This window comes from Coffea eugenioides, chromosome 9, assembly GCF_003713205.1.
Source record: "Coffea eugenioides isolate CCC68of chromosome 9, Ceug_1.0, whole genome shotgun sequence".
Lineage (NCBI taxonomy): Eukaryota > Viridiplantae > Streptophyta > Magnoliopsida > Gentianales > Rubiaceae > Coffea > Coffea eugenioides.
In genome coordinates this window covers 5,206,254-5,223,362 of record NC_040043.1, presented here as the reverse complement: position 1 = coordinate 5,223,362, position 17,109 = coordinate 5,206,254, and the positions used below count along the sequence as shown (strand labels likewise).

Genomic DNA, 17,109 nt, shown 5'->3' with positions numbered 1-17,109 from the left:
TAAAGGCCAAGTTGAAACACTTCATGTGGAAATGTTTGCAAAATTGTTTACCAACCAATGAAGTAATTTTTAAAAGGATAAGAAAAGGAGAGGGAAGGTGCAGCTGCCGTGGAGAAGGAATAGAAACCATCGAACATTTACTCTTTTATTGTGTGAATGCGATAGATGTTTGGAAAATGGCACCAGTAAGGTGGGATGGATTAGAGGACAAACAGCATAATCATGGATATGGTGGGAGAAAGCTACTCAATCTACTTCAAAGGACTTTGGACCTGACAGAGTGAGCCTCACCATCAATATTTTTTGGCAAATCTGGAAAGCACGAAACAGAAAAGTCTTTGAAAATGAATACCAGAACCCACCCAAAATTGTCTCAAAAGCACAAGAGGAATGGATGGAATATGAGCAGGCAAGGGAGGAAGAAAAGGAGAAGAGTGCAATTGCCATCATCAGTGAGCATCAGACACGAAGAGAAACAGCAAGGGAAGATGAGGTTTGCCTGTTCACGGATGCTGCGATATCAGCAAAAATGATAAGGATGGGTCAAGGAATTGTTGCAAGAAATTGGAACGGAAAGATCATGAAAGCAAAAGCGATAGTCAACCAATATAAGGGGGAACCAAGTAAGGAAGAAGCTCTGGCAATTAGGAATGCAATGCTGATGGCTAAACAGGTAGGATGGACTAAAATTATAATCCATTCGGATAGCAAATCAGTAATAGACCAGATAAATAGAAGCAATGAGTATGAAGTTAGCATTGCAACAATTCTGGAAGATGTGCAGGATTTTACAACACATTTTGAAAGTTGTAGGTTTGTGTTTATACCTAGAACAGAAAATGAAATCAGCCATGCTCCAGCTCAATTTGCTGTCAAGCTAGTGCATGATATTGAATGGGAACAAGATTTCCCAGTTTGGCTGATGGATTTAGTGAGGAAGGAAATGAGGGTAGTAGCCCCTTTTTGTATTTAAATCTTGTATTATCAAGGGATAATCATATATATAACTGTTATCGTTTGTGGGAAAAAAAAATAAGAAACATAGGTTGCCAGTACGACAAAGGAATATGTTAAGCAGATCCCTGTGTCGTCATTTAGATTTTTCACAATAGAATTGGGAAAAAATTATCTATTTCATCCGAACAATGTATCCTTTTTTTTTTGGAGATGAGTGAAAGGTTTTTTATTCAGGACCACTCGTTGGGTTTGGGCTTTATTTCGGGATAAAACCCAAGCCAAACACACCACCTATTCACAATCTCTCTCACCTTACTATCTAACTCAAACTCTTCCTCGTCTGTATAATGTATTTGCGATTTTTGTTAGTGATAAAATCAACATTTCAAAGAAGATTTTTATTTGGAAAGCGAAAAACAAGTAACACATAAATGTGAAAGTAACACATAAATGGTAAATTCTTGAACGCACTCGTGGAATTCTCTTTTTTTTGTTCTCCCTTAAAAGGGCATCTTCTATACCCCAATTCCACTACCCCAAAAGGGAAGGAAATCTTAAGAAAATATTTTCTTGTTGGTTGGATTCCCTGCTGGATATAACCTTTTATTCTGCTTAAAATATGCAGGTTTAATTTAGACAGCATTGAACGTAGATGACTGGTTTTGAATACAAATATGCTGTAGTTTTTACATGTTCGAGGGGAAAGTGAAATTAATTTGAGAACGTGTCCAAATGTAAGAGGAGTGTGAATGTATATTCAGATGAATTAGATACAATTTAGATATAATAACGAGCGTCACTTGGCATACGTTAGAAACATCTGATATAAATATACTTTTAAAACTTCGGTTGATTCGATGTTCGAGATTATTCTATATTCAATAAGAATATGTATTTAGATGCTGAATTATGTATAATTTAAATATGTTAACAAATATCACTTCACACATGTTATATCCTGTATGCATATCCTACAAGGTATCAAACGGAACCTGCTTCGGCAAATTTTCATCTGTCACCCAAAATTCCACATGTCAAATGCCGGTCATCAATTTTCAAGCTTGATTTCCATGACTTTGTACATCGAGCTACACAGGATGTACACACATACATACAGCTTGTACGTTTTTGTCAAGAAAATATGGCTAATTATTATGGTTTTAATAACACTTTGGCCCCCTAATCTTTGAGAAAATCACACATTTTCGCAGTCAACCTCAAAAAATATACACTTCACCGCCTATGAAGACTAATCAACCTTGAAAGTCTAAACTCCATAACGAAAAGTGAGTGTTATGACAATATTGCCCGTCCGTTTGTTGTTGAAATTATTTATAGTTTATAATTATTGCCCTTCGTTTGCAAAAAAATGGTGAAGTTTGATTAATCTGTATTTTCCTCCTCTCAGTTTAATAATAAGGCATATTAGTCATTTTTAATAATTTTTGTTAAGTATTTAATGTTGTACTAATTTGATAAATAAAAATAAAAAGATGTTATATTAAGTCTTCGTAAACTAATATAATAAAGATTATTTTTTAAAGAATAAGAAGTATAAGATTACCTTATTCTTTCAAAATTTTGCTGACTAAATTTATTGTTATTACTTTGGTACTTGTCCTTATTGTTTGATTTAAACTCCAATCAACTGAACAAAGTATATGCAAAAGTGAACATTAATCCAACAAAAAATTTTATAATAATAAACTAAATGTAATTTTTTTTAGTTTTTATCAATTTAATATTTTTTGTATAGTAGATATTACAGAGAAAGTATATATTTGTTAGCAATAAAATAGAAATAATAGTAAGTTATAAATAATCAATCTCACAAATAAGAGGACATTAATGTCATTGCACTTACTTTTTATGCATTGTAAACCTTGACTAGTTTTTTTTTTGGGGGGGGGGGGGGGGTTTATATGTTTTTAAGATTGAGGATAGTAAAGTATGAATATCCCTAAAGTTTAAGGGAGCAAAGTGTGATTAATTGAATTTTTGTTTAATTGGCACAATTAGAGCCATCAATTTTCTTAAACAAACAAGTATAGCCTATGATTAACAATGTGCTTAGTCCCATGGCGCTCAAAAAGTCTAAGATTATGGACCTCTTGTTGATTTTTCTCACTATAAGGTATAAAATTAAGATTAAACAACACTGTAATATTTACTTTTCATTCTTTTATTCTTCAGATACAATGGAGGGATACTATACTATTAAAACTTTCCTTCTAAAGATAAGGTGCAATATTCATTCAATATTTATACCTAAAAGCAACATATTTACAAAAAAAAATTCCCGAAAGGAAATAAATTATTACCACAGGAAATGAGAATTAATTAGTATAATTTATAACAAAAGTTACATTTGTCCATATAAGGATGCAATAAATTATGAGGCCAATTTATTGCAAATCTTAAGGAATAAGTGCAATTGACAATAATGTTTATCTTCTATTTTCCATCTAGTAAATGCTAATATTAAGTTTCCTCTATTGCCATAATTTTAGTCAAGTACTTCCAAGAAGCATTGAATGACTTTCCAACTATGCCTCAACCATGAAATAAGTTGGATATGGATTGAACTTTTTTTGAATCCTTCTCATTAAATGTAATTAATGCACAGTATTTTCTTGGTACCAGAATTCCATATTAATCATTTATCATTATTAATTTCCATTTCAGCAAAATATTTGCTGGAAAACTAGTCCTATAAATTCATATCCATCAAAGCTTCTTCAGAAATCGTAACCAAGTCCTCGTTTTCAAGCATTGGGGGTGTGCTTAAGCTGGTATCCACCATGATACTGTTTACTAAATCTTCTTTCCAAAATATTATTGTTACTAATTTCTCAGTCTCAGAATAACGATTCTTGGTTTTATATGTAGAAAATGCTGATTATTTTTTTAATCACTATCATGGATGGATCACACATCATCCATCTCCAAAAGAAAATTCTTCATCTTTAATTTATTGCAAAGTTTCATTTTCTTGCATTGATTTTCAGTTTAGTTTAGAAGGTAATTCTGTTTTTTTTTATACATAAATTTTGAAATTCTCACTTTGTGTCATTTTTGTTTTTGGTCATTCAAGATTTTTTTTAAAAAAAAAAAGTCTAAGAAGGTTACCAAAGGCCATTTTCCAGATGCCTAAGAGGGTTACCAAGAGGGCACGGACGTGTAAAGCTCAAAATAAGGTATGGTCTCTGGTTCTTTAATTAAAGAAGGTAGAAGAAATTCAATTTACAATAGCTTTTCTTTGTCTTAAAATCTATCAAGTCCAAGGGGTACAATTAATTCTTGCCCAAGTAGTAATAAATGCTCAGATGATGATATATATCTTCTTCTTCTTTTTTTTTTTTTGCCAGAACACCTTTTGATTTAGTAAATATACTGTTCTAATTTTGATACTCAAAGAAGTACTTATTTCACAGGACCAGAAGAACCAAGGGACACCAAAGGGGTCATCCTCTTCACCCAAAGAAACCAAAAAGCATGCCAAGAATCATGATCCTACTCCATCTCTGAATCCATTTCCAAAAGGGTATTTTCCTATATGGAGATTGCTAATGCAGAAACCAATTTCATATCCAAAAATTAAAGAATTCTACAATTGTTAGTATTTGATTCTAATTGCTTTTGGTATTTTGTAGATGGAAAGCTGCAGGGGTTGAACTTAGTTTGTCCAACTCTCATCCTGAAAATGTTCCCCAAGAGGATCAAAAGGAACCAATAGTTCCAACATTTCAGTTCTTGGCTCCTTCTCCATCTGCTGATCAAAAAAGTGTATGACTGCATGCTTGAACACACACACACACACACACACACACCCACTCCCCCCCCCCCCAGAAAAAAAATTTAGGCCTTAGTCATTACCATGCATCTATGGCATTACGTTCTTATGATGATCAACCCTTTTCTTGAAGGAACTGGATCTCTTTTTTGAAGTTTTTGACAAAAATTAAACCATGTTGAGGAAAAGTTATTCATGGTAGACCATGCTAATTAGCATTTAAAAATGGTAAAGCTTATTCAATATAATGTATCCAATTATATCAGACAGAAAATTAAAATAACCATCTTGCGCAAAGATTAATCGGATGTTGAATTATTTTGATTCTGTAAGTCGAGCAGATTAGCATATTTTTGCCACTCTTGTATATTTCAGAATGCAAATCATCAGCGGTTTGGATCCAACGCAAACCAAGTCAGCAGGCCATTTCAGAACCAAGTTAAGCCAAATGAAATTTCAGGCCTACAATGGTAAGAACTGACAACCTTTTTATTACTGCATTATGCATTCTCGTGGTTTGTAAATGACACCCCAAAAAAGAAAAAAAAAAGTTCCACTTTCTACAAATAGGCTAATGTTATTTCTTTTGTTAGTTTGCTTCACATACAAAATTTCATGTGATTCTACACATAATCAGAGTCCAATTTATTTGAGGTAGTTTCTAGTCATTATTTACATAAGTTGCAAGAAAAAAAAAAGAAAATTGTAAAGATTTTCCAAACTATACTCATCAAAAGTTTTCCTAATTTGGATTTCAAGAGCAAGAAATTACAAAACGACGTAAAGCCAACATTATTGCCAAAAATTCCTTTTTACCTGCAAATCAACCATACGAGATAACATGTTGCATGACCTGTTTGTTTCACATTGTTTGAAATCTTTAACTGTTAGCTCTTATTGAGCTTCTACCTTAAATAGGTGTTACTCAAGAAACAAACACAAAATCTTGGTTTTATAATGAATATAGTGAAACTTTTTTTTTTTTTTTTGCCCTCGTAGGTCACCAGGCGTTCAAACATTTTCAGATTTGTTAAGGGGATCACATAGCTCTCATGAAAGAAGTATATATCCTTCTTTGCTACAGGTATGATCTTGTTACCATTGCCTTTTAAGGGTAAATTGTTGTTTCTGTCCTCTATGTAGTGCCAAATTGAATTAAGGGCATAAACTAGAATAAGTTCGAAGGATAAGAATCCAAAAGTTCTCGGGTTCGAATCGTTCCGTTTACACTAAAAGAAGAAGTTCAAAGGATAAGAATCCAAAAGTGAAAATTAAAGCACAAGAACCCAATGACTTACATCAAATTCTTTCTTTTTGGATACGTGTTGAAAATAATTGATTTGCCATATAACAAAACTTATTTCAGGATGAACACAGCGAATCATCTGAGAATCGACCAAGAAGTGGGTTTTTTCAAGCTCAAGCTACACAAGATCCAATTGCAGCTGGTACATTTCCTAACAAAAGGTGACAAAATTTTGCATGGCCTATAATAATAACATTTAGTATTACATTTATCTCTATTTTTTCCATGTTAATTATTAACTCTAAAATTCCTGCTGTAGGTATCGTATAAGTTCATTGTATGATCCCATTTATGAAGCTATGGGTCTGCCTGTGGATCCTATTTTGCGATGCTTTGTGTTGATTCAACAAGGTACAAAAAAGATCTTTTACTAATATTAACTTAACTTCTCCCAATTTAAATTGTGGCTGCAATATGAGATTAAATGTTTATTCTAAATTCCCTTTTTTTTTTCCCCATTTATGGCAGCTGAAAATAAGGGGAAATCCTTTCCCAACCTTTGACTCTTTCGATATCTTGGAGGCATGTCGAGGCCACAGAGCAAAGTCCCAAAATTTGATCCTATGAGATGATATGTCGATAGTTTATTGCTTCAAAAAAAAAAAATGTATTTTAGTTTCTGTTGGCAAAGTAGTAAAAAATGTTGTATGACTAAAACCGAATTTCCTTTGGGAATAAGTTATATTTTGTGGTTTTCATGCAGCACCATTTTGTTACGGGTCTTTTTTGGGTGTTGCACGACGTCTTCCAAGCTTACAAGAAACCCTTTAGATTGGGCAAGAATTTGTGCAAACAATAATTTCTTTCCACAATGGCAAAAAGTCCGATATATAAAAGTGTGATTAATTTGGATGATTTTCTTCTATGGGTACGGTGCTGCATTAATCTAAGAGGGCTTTTTATGTCTTGCAATAGAGTATAGGAGTACAGGTATGAAGCCAAAAAGTTAAATGACAGAATGGTTAGAAATATATACGTTTTTATTAGACGTAAAGAGGGTTAAAAGTATACAAATAATAGCTAAATGACTAAAAGTGCATAAGGTTAATAATTTGATAGCCATAAATAAAAGGAGAAAAGAGCAGGGATAATATTAATAGGTAGGAGACGAAAGCAAAGCTAGTAAATAGCAATAATGGATAGAGTTCAATTTTATGCCAAACTTCTTGTCTTTCTGAGTCATACACTAATACAGTATTTGGTTTTATTCTTGAACGTGTGTGAATCATACATATAGGCTAGTTTCTACCCTTTATTAATTTTCAAGACTTCCTGTTTTCGGGCTTTTAAGTGTCTATTGGTGCATACCATTACCAACAACAATAGTTAATTGGAGTTTAAAAAAAAAAAAAAAACTTTTACAAGAAAAACCACATAGAGTCAATAGAATTTTTGATGCAAAATCAATTATCCATCCATTCTTTTTCATAAAAATATAAATTAAAAGAATTTAGCAATTTATTTACCCTAATTGTGCCATGAGCACTAGTACATATGAAAAAGTAAAAGATCATTCTAAATGTGGAGATCATGCAGCTTTTTTTTTTCACTAAAACTAATAGAAAAGCTAATTTTACTGACAAATAATTAATTTTCTATACATTAACGACAAATACACTACCATCATCATCATATGTATAACAGCTAATCGTAATCTGAATTTGAAATCGAACGCATATCCAATCGTACTAGTATTTACACGAACAGTTAATTTTTAACGAAATCTATTGTTAATTTATGATATAACATCTCTAAAAACTTATTTGTAATATAGAGGATGATTTGACAGAGTATCACTCTCCGACTGTACTTGACTTATTTTATGTAAACCCTACTAACATTATTATATTTCTTACTCACCACAAAAAAAATAAAAAGAAAAAAAAATTTAAATGCCAATTTGATGATTTTGGAGTTTTGTTTTTTCTCCAAAAAAAAAATACCCTTAACCCAACACGTGAGACATCACATCTGGAACGACAAAACGGTATCATCACCAGTAGACCCACTCTCTCTCCGAAGATACCTTTCCGTGGTTTTGCAGTTGGTGCGATACCGATGCCGCCACATTTCACATTTGTATATTGTAAGTTTAACCGACCCACGGCAGCCCCACTTCCAACCCCCACTCTCTCTTGTCATTGCTCTGCTACTAGTACTGCCTTCTTGTATTTTCGACTTTATCAAGGCTCGCAGAATTCTCATCATACGTACAATTCTCCTAATGGCTGCTGCTGCAAGTCTTCCTCTGCTTCAATTCTCAGCTCACTCCCTGCAACCCAAACTCCCAACTAACAAGAAATTCAGACCCACATTTGTGGACCCTTTATCTCCACCTGCGTCATCTTCAAAGTCAAATGGTGGGGGTAATGGGATGGTGAATTATTTGGTTTGTATGCTGGTATCGTCTCGTATTTCACTTATTTTCTTCGTTTCTTTGGGGGGTTTTTGTTTTTGTTGTGCGAATTTGTCTGTGCAGGGAGCTGTAGAAATTTTGCTGTGATTAGGTGCGCTTATGACTCGAATGGGGATGGAAGAGGGCCTGGTAGTGGAGGTGGAGGTGTGGAGGACGGCGCCAAGAGTGTGGAGAAGATTATTGAAGAGAAAAGGCGAGCTGAATTGTCTGCCCGTATTGCTGCTGGCGAGTTTACAGTTGAGAAATCCGGGTAATGTATTCGTTTAAGGATCAGTTGCACATTGTGCGTTAGAGTTCCTACCTGGAAACGAATTTTGTATTTCAATGTAGTTATTCTCAGCTTTGATTCTTTGGGAAGAAAAAAAAAACAAAGATGATGTAGTCTCATATTTCATGTGGGTCTGAATGAGTTTGCTGTTTATGCTGCTTGCGTTATCAAGAAGCCATCTTTTCAGATTTTTTTTTTTCTGGTGGAGTTCTGTTCTTAATGTTGGTTGTTTATTTATTTGCGTGTTGTTTGGGACTAGATTTCCGTCAGTGCTCAAGAATTCTTTACTGAAATTGGGGGTGCCTAAAGATATTCTTGAGTTTTTGTTCGGGAAGATAGGTGCTGCGGATGATTATCCAAAGATTCCAGAGGCAAAAGGATCGGTTAGTGCAATCCGGAGTGAGGCCTTCTTCATTCCTCTCTATGAGCTTTACCTCACTTATGGCGGGATTTTTAGGTTGACCTTTGGTCCCAAGGTTTGTAAAATCTTTTGGTTTGTCTTTTGCCGTATAGTGTGGTTATTGAATTTATTTTTGTAGATATAAACTGCTGTTAGCTCTGCGGCATTTGCGTCTCATTGGTCCCAATTTGTCTATTGCAGTCCTTTTTAATTGTTTCAGATCCATCAATTGCCAAACATATACTGAAGGACAATTCAAAAGCTTATTCAAAGGTGACAGCAACTGAAATACCTTTCTCTTATTTTTAGTATTTTTTTTCATTTTCTATTTCTGAATTTGAGGGGAAAAAAGGAATCATTAGGGTGAAAAGAAAAAAGGATGAACGTGGAAAATCAGCATTGCACTAATGAGGGAAATTAACTCCTCGATATTCTTGACAACTAGGGCGTCCTTGCTGAGATTTTGGAATTTGTGATGGGCAAGGGACTCATACCTGCTGATGGGGAGGTTTGGCGTGTTAGACGACGTGCTATAGTCCCCGCTTTACATAAAAAGGTATCCTGGAGTTTATGCATCTGTTCTTCCCATTTCAATGCCGGTTGTTGCCAGTTGGTATCCTGCTCAATTTCATTGGCCAAACTTTGCATCGGGTTTATTCTTTGGCGAGAGGCTTCTCCACTGCTGATTCTCTTTCAATTGTGTGTTGTGCAGTATGTTGCTGCAATGATCAGTTTGTTTGGACAAGCAACAGATAGGCTCTGCAGAAAGCTTGATGAAGCAGCTTCTAATGGCGAGGATGTAGAAATGGAATCGCTTTTTTCCCGGCTAACATTGGATATTATCGGGAAAGCTGTATTTAATTATGATTTTGATTCGTTAAAAGTTGATACAGGAATAGTTGAGGTATTCACATCCTCTTCTATTACAAGTATCTTGTATTGCTTGAAGGTTGTGTTGCTAAATCAAGAAGCTTTGCTGGAAAATAACATGAAATTTCAACATCCTAACTAAGGGCATGAATACCGAACTTCGATAAGAAGAAATTGTCCTGTTCTCAAGACTTTCAAAGTTTGATGGACTTATGGTGTCTGAATTCTGCTATTGTTACAGGCTGTATATACTGTACTGCGAGAAGCTGAGGATCGAAGTGTTGCTCCAATTCCTGTATGGGAGATTCCCATTTGGAAAGATATTTCACCTAGTCAAAAGAAGGTTAACGCTGCTCTCAAGCTAGTGAATGACACACTGAACGATCTGATTGCAATTTGTAAGGTAAAGTTATTTTTGTGATTTATAGTCTTTTTTTTTTAACTTGCTAAAATTCTTTTCATCCTTTTTATCTTATTTCTCTGGTACCAGCATGTTCAGTTTTGATCTTTTTTTTTTAATCCAAAAAGATAATTTCGGTTTTGACATGTTGACATGCTGTATATTGCCTGTTCAGGGATTTACTTTGAACTGTTCAACAGAGCCAAAAAATCGTTAAATCAAGTTGAGGCATTCAGATTTGCTTCCTTGTTTTCATTAATTCATAGGAGAGAAAAGGTCCAAAAAATAATCAAAACCTTATGTGTAACCCCAAAGTCAAATTCAAACAACATTCATCTTTTGAACTAATTTAGTGCTTAGTTATACTATAACAGTTTCTCAATTATTGGGCAATTTTTTTTTTCTTTTTAGCATTTCAGTTTCAACTATAGTATTTCACAAGATTCAGAAAAGGACTGTCTTGTTGCAATCTATCCATGTTAATCCTGTTATTTCCTGCATTTCAGTTTCATCTGTAGTAGTTTACAGATTTCAGAACTGGCTCATCTTTGTTGCAATCTATTCATGTTAATCCAGTTATTGTGGTTCTGAATTTTCTCTCATCTCGTTGTCCTTTCACCTTCATTTTTTCTGTTTCGAATAAATTATCCACACTTTCATGTTTTTGCTTCTTCATGGCAGCATTTCTCCCTGCATCATTCATGTCTCTCGTATGTATAATAGTTAGGGTGAAAGAAGATGAATTTTATTTTAGAAAAGGTAAACGAACTTCACACTATCTGCTTTAGTGATCAACTTCAGGGAGAAACTGCGTTTACTCTCTTACTTTTAGATCAGCAATGGGAAAAACTCTATTAGTGTGTTAGTAAGAAAGGTAAATCATTCAAGGACTAAAAAAAGCATATGTAGTATTTGATGCTTTTTGTGGAAACAGGATTCACCTGATGCAGCATCAAATCTGTAGTTTATATGCTTTCTTTTGTAATGATTAGATGATAGTGTGGGTTAAGACCCTTTTGATGGCTATAGTGGTTTAGCTAATTTGTATGTGGCTCCAATAACAAAATATAAATCATCTTAACCGTGCTTGGAAATTGTGCTTGTGCACCCTTTACTTTTGGTTAGGAAGTGAAAGGAACAATTTATGCATCAAAGCATTTGAGAGACAAATATCTTGTTAAGACCTCTTAGGATGTATAAGGAAGAATTTACACATCAAAGGAATTAAGAAGCAAATATCTTTTTAACGCCTCCTAAGATGTATCTTATATGTCCAGGCACAGGAGTGGTTCTTTTCTCTTCCTTTCTCGAGCACATATTTCTTTTCAATATACTTCAGTAAATAACACATGCTACTAGTAGCTCATGCTGGATTTGCAAGCTGCTTATTCTGCCTTGTTTGGCTTAACATGAAAACTGCTGGTGTATGCTAAAAACTACTTTGGTGTTGTCTTTACACCCCAAGTACATGTTGTTCTAAAATATTACGAGGTCTTCTTATCCCGAGTACGTGGACCCGATGCAACTTATATATCTTGAAGTAGACTAGAGAACCTCACCTATTCAGGACTAATTCATCTTTTCTTAAATCTGTATCTTTACTAATTGCAGAGAATGGTAGATGAAGAAGAGTTGCTGTTCCATGAGGAGTACATGAATGAACAAGATCCTAGTATTCTTCATTTTCTGCTAGCATCTGGCGACGATGTAAACATCTTTTGTGCCTTGTTATTATGTTTACTGCATCATTATTTTTTTCTACAAAGGTTCTCATGTACTAAGTATTAGGTCTCTAGCAAACAACTGCGCGATGATTTGATGACACTGCTGATAGCTGGGCATGAGACATCTGCTGCAGTACTGACATGGACATTTTATCTTCTTTCCAAGGTTTTTATTTTATTCTATTTGTTTTACTACTCAACTTCTTTGAAATGTGTTTGTCCATGAAGTGAAGAAGCATTTTATTTTCATATAGTAGTTGTACAGCTATCACTATGCAATTTGGGCATATTCAGAACTTTACAGATGCAGACTATGTTGATTAACAAACTTTCCTAGAAGTTAGGTAATTTGAGAATTTGGAGTACATCTTTTCAGATGATAACAACATAATGTTGATCAGTATTTTTCTTGAGAAAGCATATGCCACACAATTACTATTAACTACAAATTCTGTAATATCTTTCCATTCCATTGCTGCTTCGTTCTGGTAAGTGCTTAACTTATACAGTTTTGGTTAAAGCTACAAGTTTGGTTCTCTTGGTTATTTCTTCTCTAACTCCTCCCCCTGCCAAGACAACATCTCTGCCTAAATGTGTAATTTTTAACCATGACTGTTGAAAGTAAATTTGTGCTTTGCCAATGTTAAATTATCTTCTACAATGGTTGAGCTTATATGATAGTTGTTTTTGTGTCTTGGGCTAATAACTGCAGGAACCTAGTGTGCTAGCCAAGCTTCAAAATGAGGTAGGTTGAAACTTTGGATTTTTTTGTGGCTGCATTAAATTCCACAATCTCTGTTTTAACTAATAATATAAGTGCTATAACAATAATAGATCGATATCTTATATTTCAAAATGTTGTTTCAGGTGGATGCAGTTCTTGGTGATCGGTTTCCAACCATGGAAGACCTGAAGAAACTGAAATACACAACTCGAGTGATTAATGAAGTGAGAAGCATTTCTTTGTAATTCATTAAGAATCAACCAGTTTTTGGGTAGTATGCAGGATTTTTTTCTTATTGTCTTAGTTTTGTCATTTTGCAGTCCTTGAGACTCTATCCACAGCCGCCAGTTTTAATCCGCCGTTCTCTTGAAAATGACATGCTTGGAGAGTACCCAATAAGAAGGTCAAAATTGTTTGTTCATTTTTTTTAAGCCAAAATTGTTATTTCGTGGACCCAAGGCATGCAGGAATTGTATTTATTAGGTATTCTTTACTTTGCACAAGATAAAAGGCAATTATAGATGGTCAGCTTAAATTAACTTTACAATAAAAGAACAGAGACTAGGATGTATTTGGTTTATTCTATTTATAGGTCAGCTTAAATCAATTTTATTTATTTTATTTTGGGTTTAGTTGTTTAAAAAATGCAGGGCAATTGGCTTTTTTCCTACTTTGTGCCATATTATAATCAGGCTCAAAGGAACATTCCAACATTCTGATCCATTCACATCTGAATTCCATTATGTCTGGCATTGTTGGAGCTGTAGGCACACTTACTATGAATTTTTTAGACATATACACTAGTTTACCTCTGTAATCCTGCCATTGTAATATGATTTCTGGCATCCTAGGAATGTTAAAGTCAAACTGGTGAAAATTTGCATGTTCTATCTCCTTGCATTTAAGTGTGATAAGGTGCTTTAGCTGGAACAAAATTTTTCAGTCTCCAGATCCTAGGGTGAGCTAATCTGGGAGAAATCCAAATGAAGGCTTGGTGACAAGTTCAAGACATCTGATACATCTCCTATCTATTTCCTTGGGAGATCCAAAATTATGCTTGTTTCTTGTTTTAACATTTACTCCTACCGAAGGCTGCGTTATGGAACCAATGCATATTACATTTCTAAAGACAGATGACAGAGTCAAAGGGTGGAGATTAGTGGTTGACACTCATCATTAGTAATTGGCTAAAATTTTTGAATTTCTCCTAATTCAATACAAGTTTGTTGCACCCAGGTTGTGACATGTTGGTTCTCATTTTTGGAGAAATCTAAGCTTTTGTGACTGCTCGACTGATCTTCCCTTTACAAGTGGACACAAATACAGGAAAAGACCAAGATTAAAATTCTGGCACGTGATATCTTAACCTGCACAAACTTCTCAACACTAATTTAGAGTAATATTTTGCTTTTAACCTGATTTTGCAACAAATAATAAAAAGGCTTCTGAATGGTTTCAGCTTATAAGTTTGCCAGTGTTGCTTCCTCCACTTTCAGTCTTCTTGGACAATTTTCATGATGTATCCACAGAATTGAAGAATATTTTTTCTCTTTTGATACAGGGGTGAAGATATTTTTATTTCTGTTTGGAACCTGCATCATTGTCCCAAACGTTGGGAAGAAGCAGAGAGATTTAACCCAGAAAGATGGCCTCTGGATGGACCTAATCCAAATGAGACCAACCAGGATTTCAGGTAAATTCACTTGTTTGTGGCTATGTAGTCTTCCTGCTCAAGGTTTTATCATCATGATCATCATTATTATTATTTATGAATTCTTTTGTGATAGTTGCTGCTTATGGTTCATCGTTTAAGCTTTATATATTTTCTTATTTTATTTTATGTTATATGATTTGCGTTTTTCTTTCATGGAGGAATGACTGGTACAGTTTAGGAGATTGGGCTGTACAGAAACAGCATGACATCCATTTTTGGAAAAACGTTGAGGGACTAACATGTGCATGGAGCTCTGATACTTTTAGGGCACCTGGAAATTATCAGCTTTAAACAGTTGTACTTGTGTATGCTCAAAATTTGTGAAGGTCCCCATTTAAGTGAGAAAAGGAGCATGTTTCTTTCATTTTGAAGAAAATATAAGCCATAGATGCATGTTGGGGATTGATTCCATTTTCATGGGTATGACAGATAAATAGGAGAGTACAAGTTACACTAGACAATTGCTAATAAATACAACTGTGCACATACATTGATATGTCTATTGCCAAACATGAGCACATGTTTGTGTATGATTCTCTCTGGGATTTGTGTGTGATCTGTTATTTATGGATGCTAGAAAGCACTCGTATGCAGAGAGGAGGTAATTCACATCAACCAGTAGTGGATCAATTGCCCTGAAATTGGTTTAGTTGGAATTCTGGAATGAATATCTCTCAGGACTTAGGAGAGAAAAAATTGAAAGCTTTGTAATTAATTATACCTGATAAAGAGACTTTTGTCTGATATTATAATGGATACTGAAATGGTATGCTGTTAGTTTCTGTCAATTTATTCTTAGCAACTTTTTTCTGCTTCTCATTAAATGCATACATACCGTGTTTTGAGAAGCTAGAATTATTTTCTCATGTTATTACGATTTCAGCTACTTGCCATTTGGAGGGGGACCAAGAAAGTGTGTTGGAGACATGTTTGCTTCCTTTGAGGTAATCTTTTAGTCAAGTACTTCACTTGTAAGTCAGTAGATGATATTGACAGCACGATACATGATTTCTTTACCTGATAGAGCCCTGCTATCTCTGTTTTTTGAAAACTATACCTGTATTTTGGTTGTAATCTCGATGTTTCTTTAATCAACAGACCATAGTTGCAGTTTCAATGCTTGTTCAACGCTTCAATTTTCAAATGGCAGTTGGAGCTCCTCCTGTAAGTTATATTGAGTTCTCTTTTGCAACTTCACAGAGATTCAATTCTGTATTCGGAAGCACAATAACTGGATGTTGCTAAGAATCGAACTCCATTTGCTTGAAGTTTATCTGATCATCCACTCTCAATTTGTGAAGTTGAATCAAATACATGTTTACATGAATTGAGTTGTCTGCAGGTTCAAATGACTACAGGGGCAACAATACACACAACACAAGGCTTGAAGATGACTGTTACAAGGAGGATGAGGCCTCCTATAGTCCCCACATTGGAGATACCGGCGGTGAGAAGCGATTCTTCAGTGAACGTTTCAGATATCAGCACAGCACCCGATCAGAAAAGTGAAGTTTCCCCTTCTGTTTCCTAGTCTCCAAATGTTCGTGGCTGCAACATCAAATCGCATATTAAGTGGTGAATTAAGTACCGGATGAGAAAAGGCTACCTTTGCTCTGCTTGTGTACGTTTGCAACGTATGGTGTTTTCGAGGCGAACCAATTTCTGGATGAGAAAGGCTATGTTCCCCATCTCTCTCACGCCTAAATCCAATCCAATGGCATCATTAGTTCCGCAGCAAGCGTGATAATGTCAAGGGAAGGTGGAAAAGAGTTGTGACTGCTGCCAAGTCCATCACCAAATGCAGAAAGTCTATGCAGTATGATGGCTTTTGAAGCCTTTGTGGTTGTAAATCTTGTATCTAGATTTTGATGAACGAAAAAACCTCTTGTTTTCTCCAGTCAGCTAGTATTGTATCAATTTATCTAACAATAGCTTATTTAGGTCGATCAATCCTCCATTTGCTTCGCCAGGATCGTTATTTTTCCTCAGTTTATCTACCGCTGCCCCAAGCTTCTTTGCTCTATATTTCTACAGACTCACGTTTCATCACCCAAAGTTCTGAAAAACTTCTGAGCGCAAAGAATACACGTTTGGATCTCTCACTTGGGGCCTTCGAACCCCACAATCGAAGCAAAAAACTTTAAGAAAAAAAGGGAAAGGAAAACAGAGCCTGCTGCATTCTTGCCCACGAGTCAAGTAACAGACAAACAAAACGAAAGATTTTATGCTGTTGGTGCACTACTGCCTTTTCACTCCATTTCCTTGTAGAGGTGAACAAAGCATCTAGTTGAAAATCCTTCAAAGTCCATTGGAGAACTGCATCTAAGAAGAAAACTACAGGATTATGTCCTCGACAAACAAACTGCTAGGACTAGCTGCTTGAGACAGGAATCCATCCTCACAACCAAAAGGATCGCCTAATTTGGTACAATTCAAGAACATAAGATGAAACATAATACCAATCAGACAACTTACTATTGTAACAGAAGATGTTACGAGTGATTGGCTGGCTTCAGAATTTCCTCCATTTTTAATTG

At 34.9% G+C, this 17,109-nt stretch overlaps 1 protein-coding gene across 1 annotated transcript; it reads left to right on the top strand.

Annotated features, from left to right (window-relative positions):
* The first annotated feature begins 8,168 nt into the window (after nucleotides 1–8,168).
* Nucleotides 8,169–16,597, top strand: LOC113782702 (protein LUTEIN DEFICIENT 5, chloroplastic). The gene is made up of 16 exons (XM_027328600.1): nucleotides 8,169–8,416; nucleotides 8,536–8,722; nucleotides 9,000–9,216; nucleotides 9,342–9,413; nucleotides 9,586–9,696; nucleotides 9,853–10,044; nucleotides 10,252–10,413; nucleotides 12,022–12,117; nucleotides 12,199–12,300; nucleotides 12,847–12,879; nucleotides 13,002–13,082; nucleotides 13,179–13,261; nucleotides 14,420–14,551; nucleotides 15,456–15,516; nucleotides 15,671–15,736; nucleotides 15,915–16,597. The coding sequence occupies exons 1-16, from the start codon at nucleotides 8,281–8,283 to the stop codon at nucleotides 16,101–16,103; spliced, it is 1,920 nt and encodes a 639-aa protein (XP_027184401.1). The 5' UTR covers nucleotides 8,169–8,280; the 3' UTR covers nucleotides 16,104–16,597.
* Nucleotides 16,598–17,109: the final 512 nt, after the last annotated feature.

Coding starts and splice junctions, on each gene's coding strand:
- LOC113782702 (XM_027328600.1), top strand. CDS start 8,281: ATGGCTGCTGCTGCAAGTCTTCCTCTGCTTCAATTCTCAGCTCACTCC. Junction 10,045..10,251: donor TTGATACAGGAATAGTTGAG/GTATTCACATCC, acceptor CTATTGTTACAG/GCTGTATATACTGTACTGCG. Junction 10,414..12,021: donor ATCTGATTGCAATTTGTAAG/GTAAAGTTATTT, acceptor TACTAATTGCAG/AGAATGGTAGATGAAGAAGA.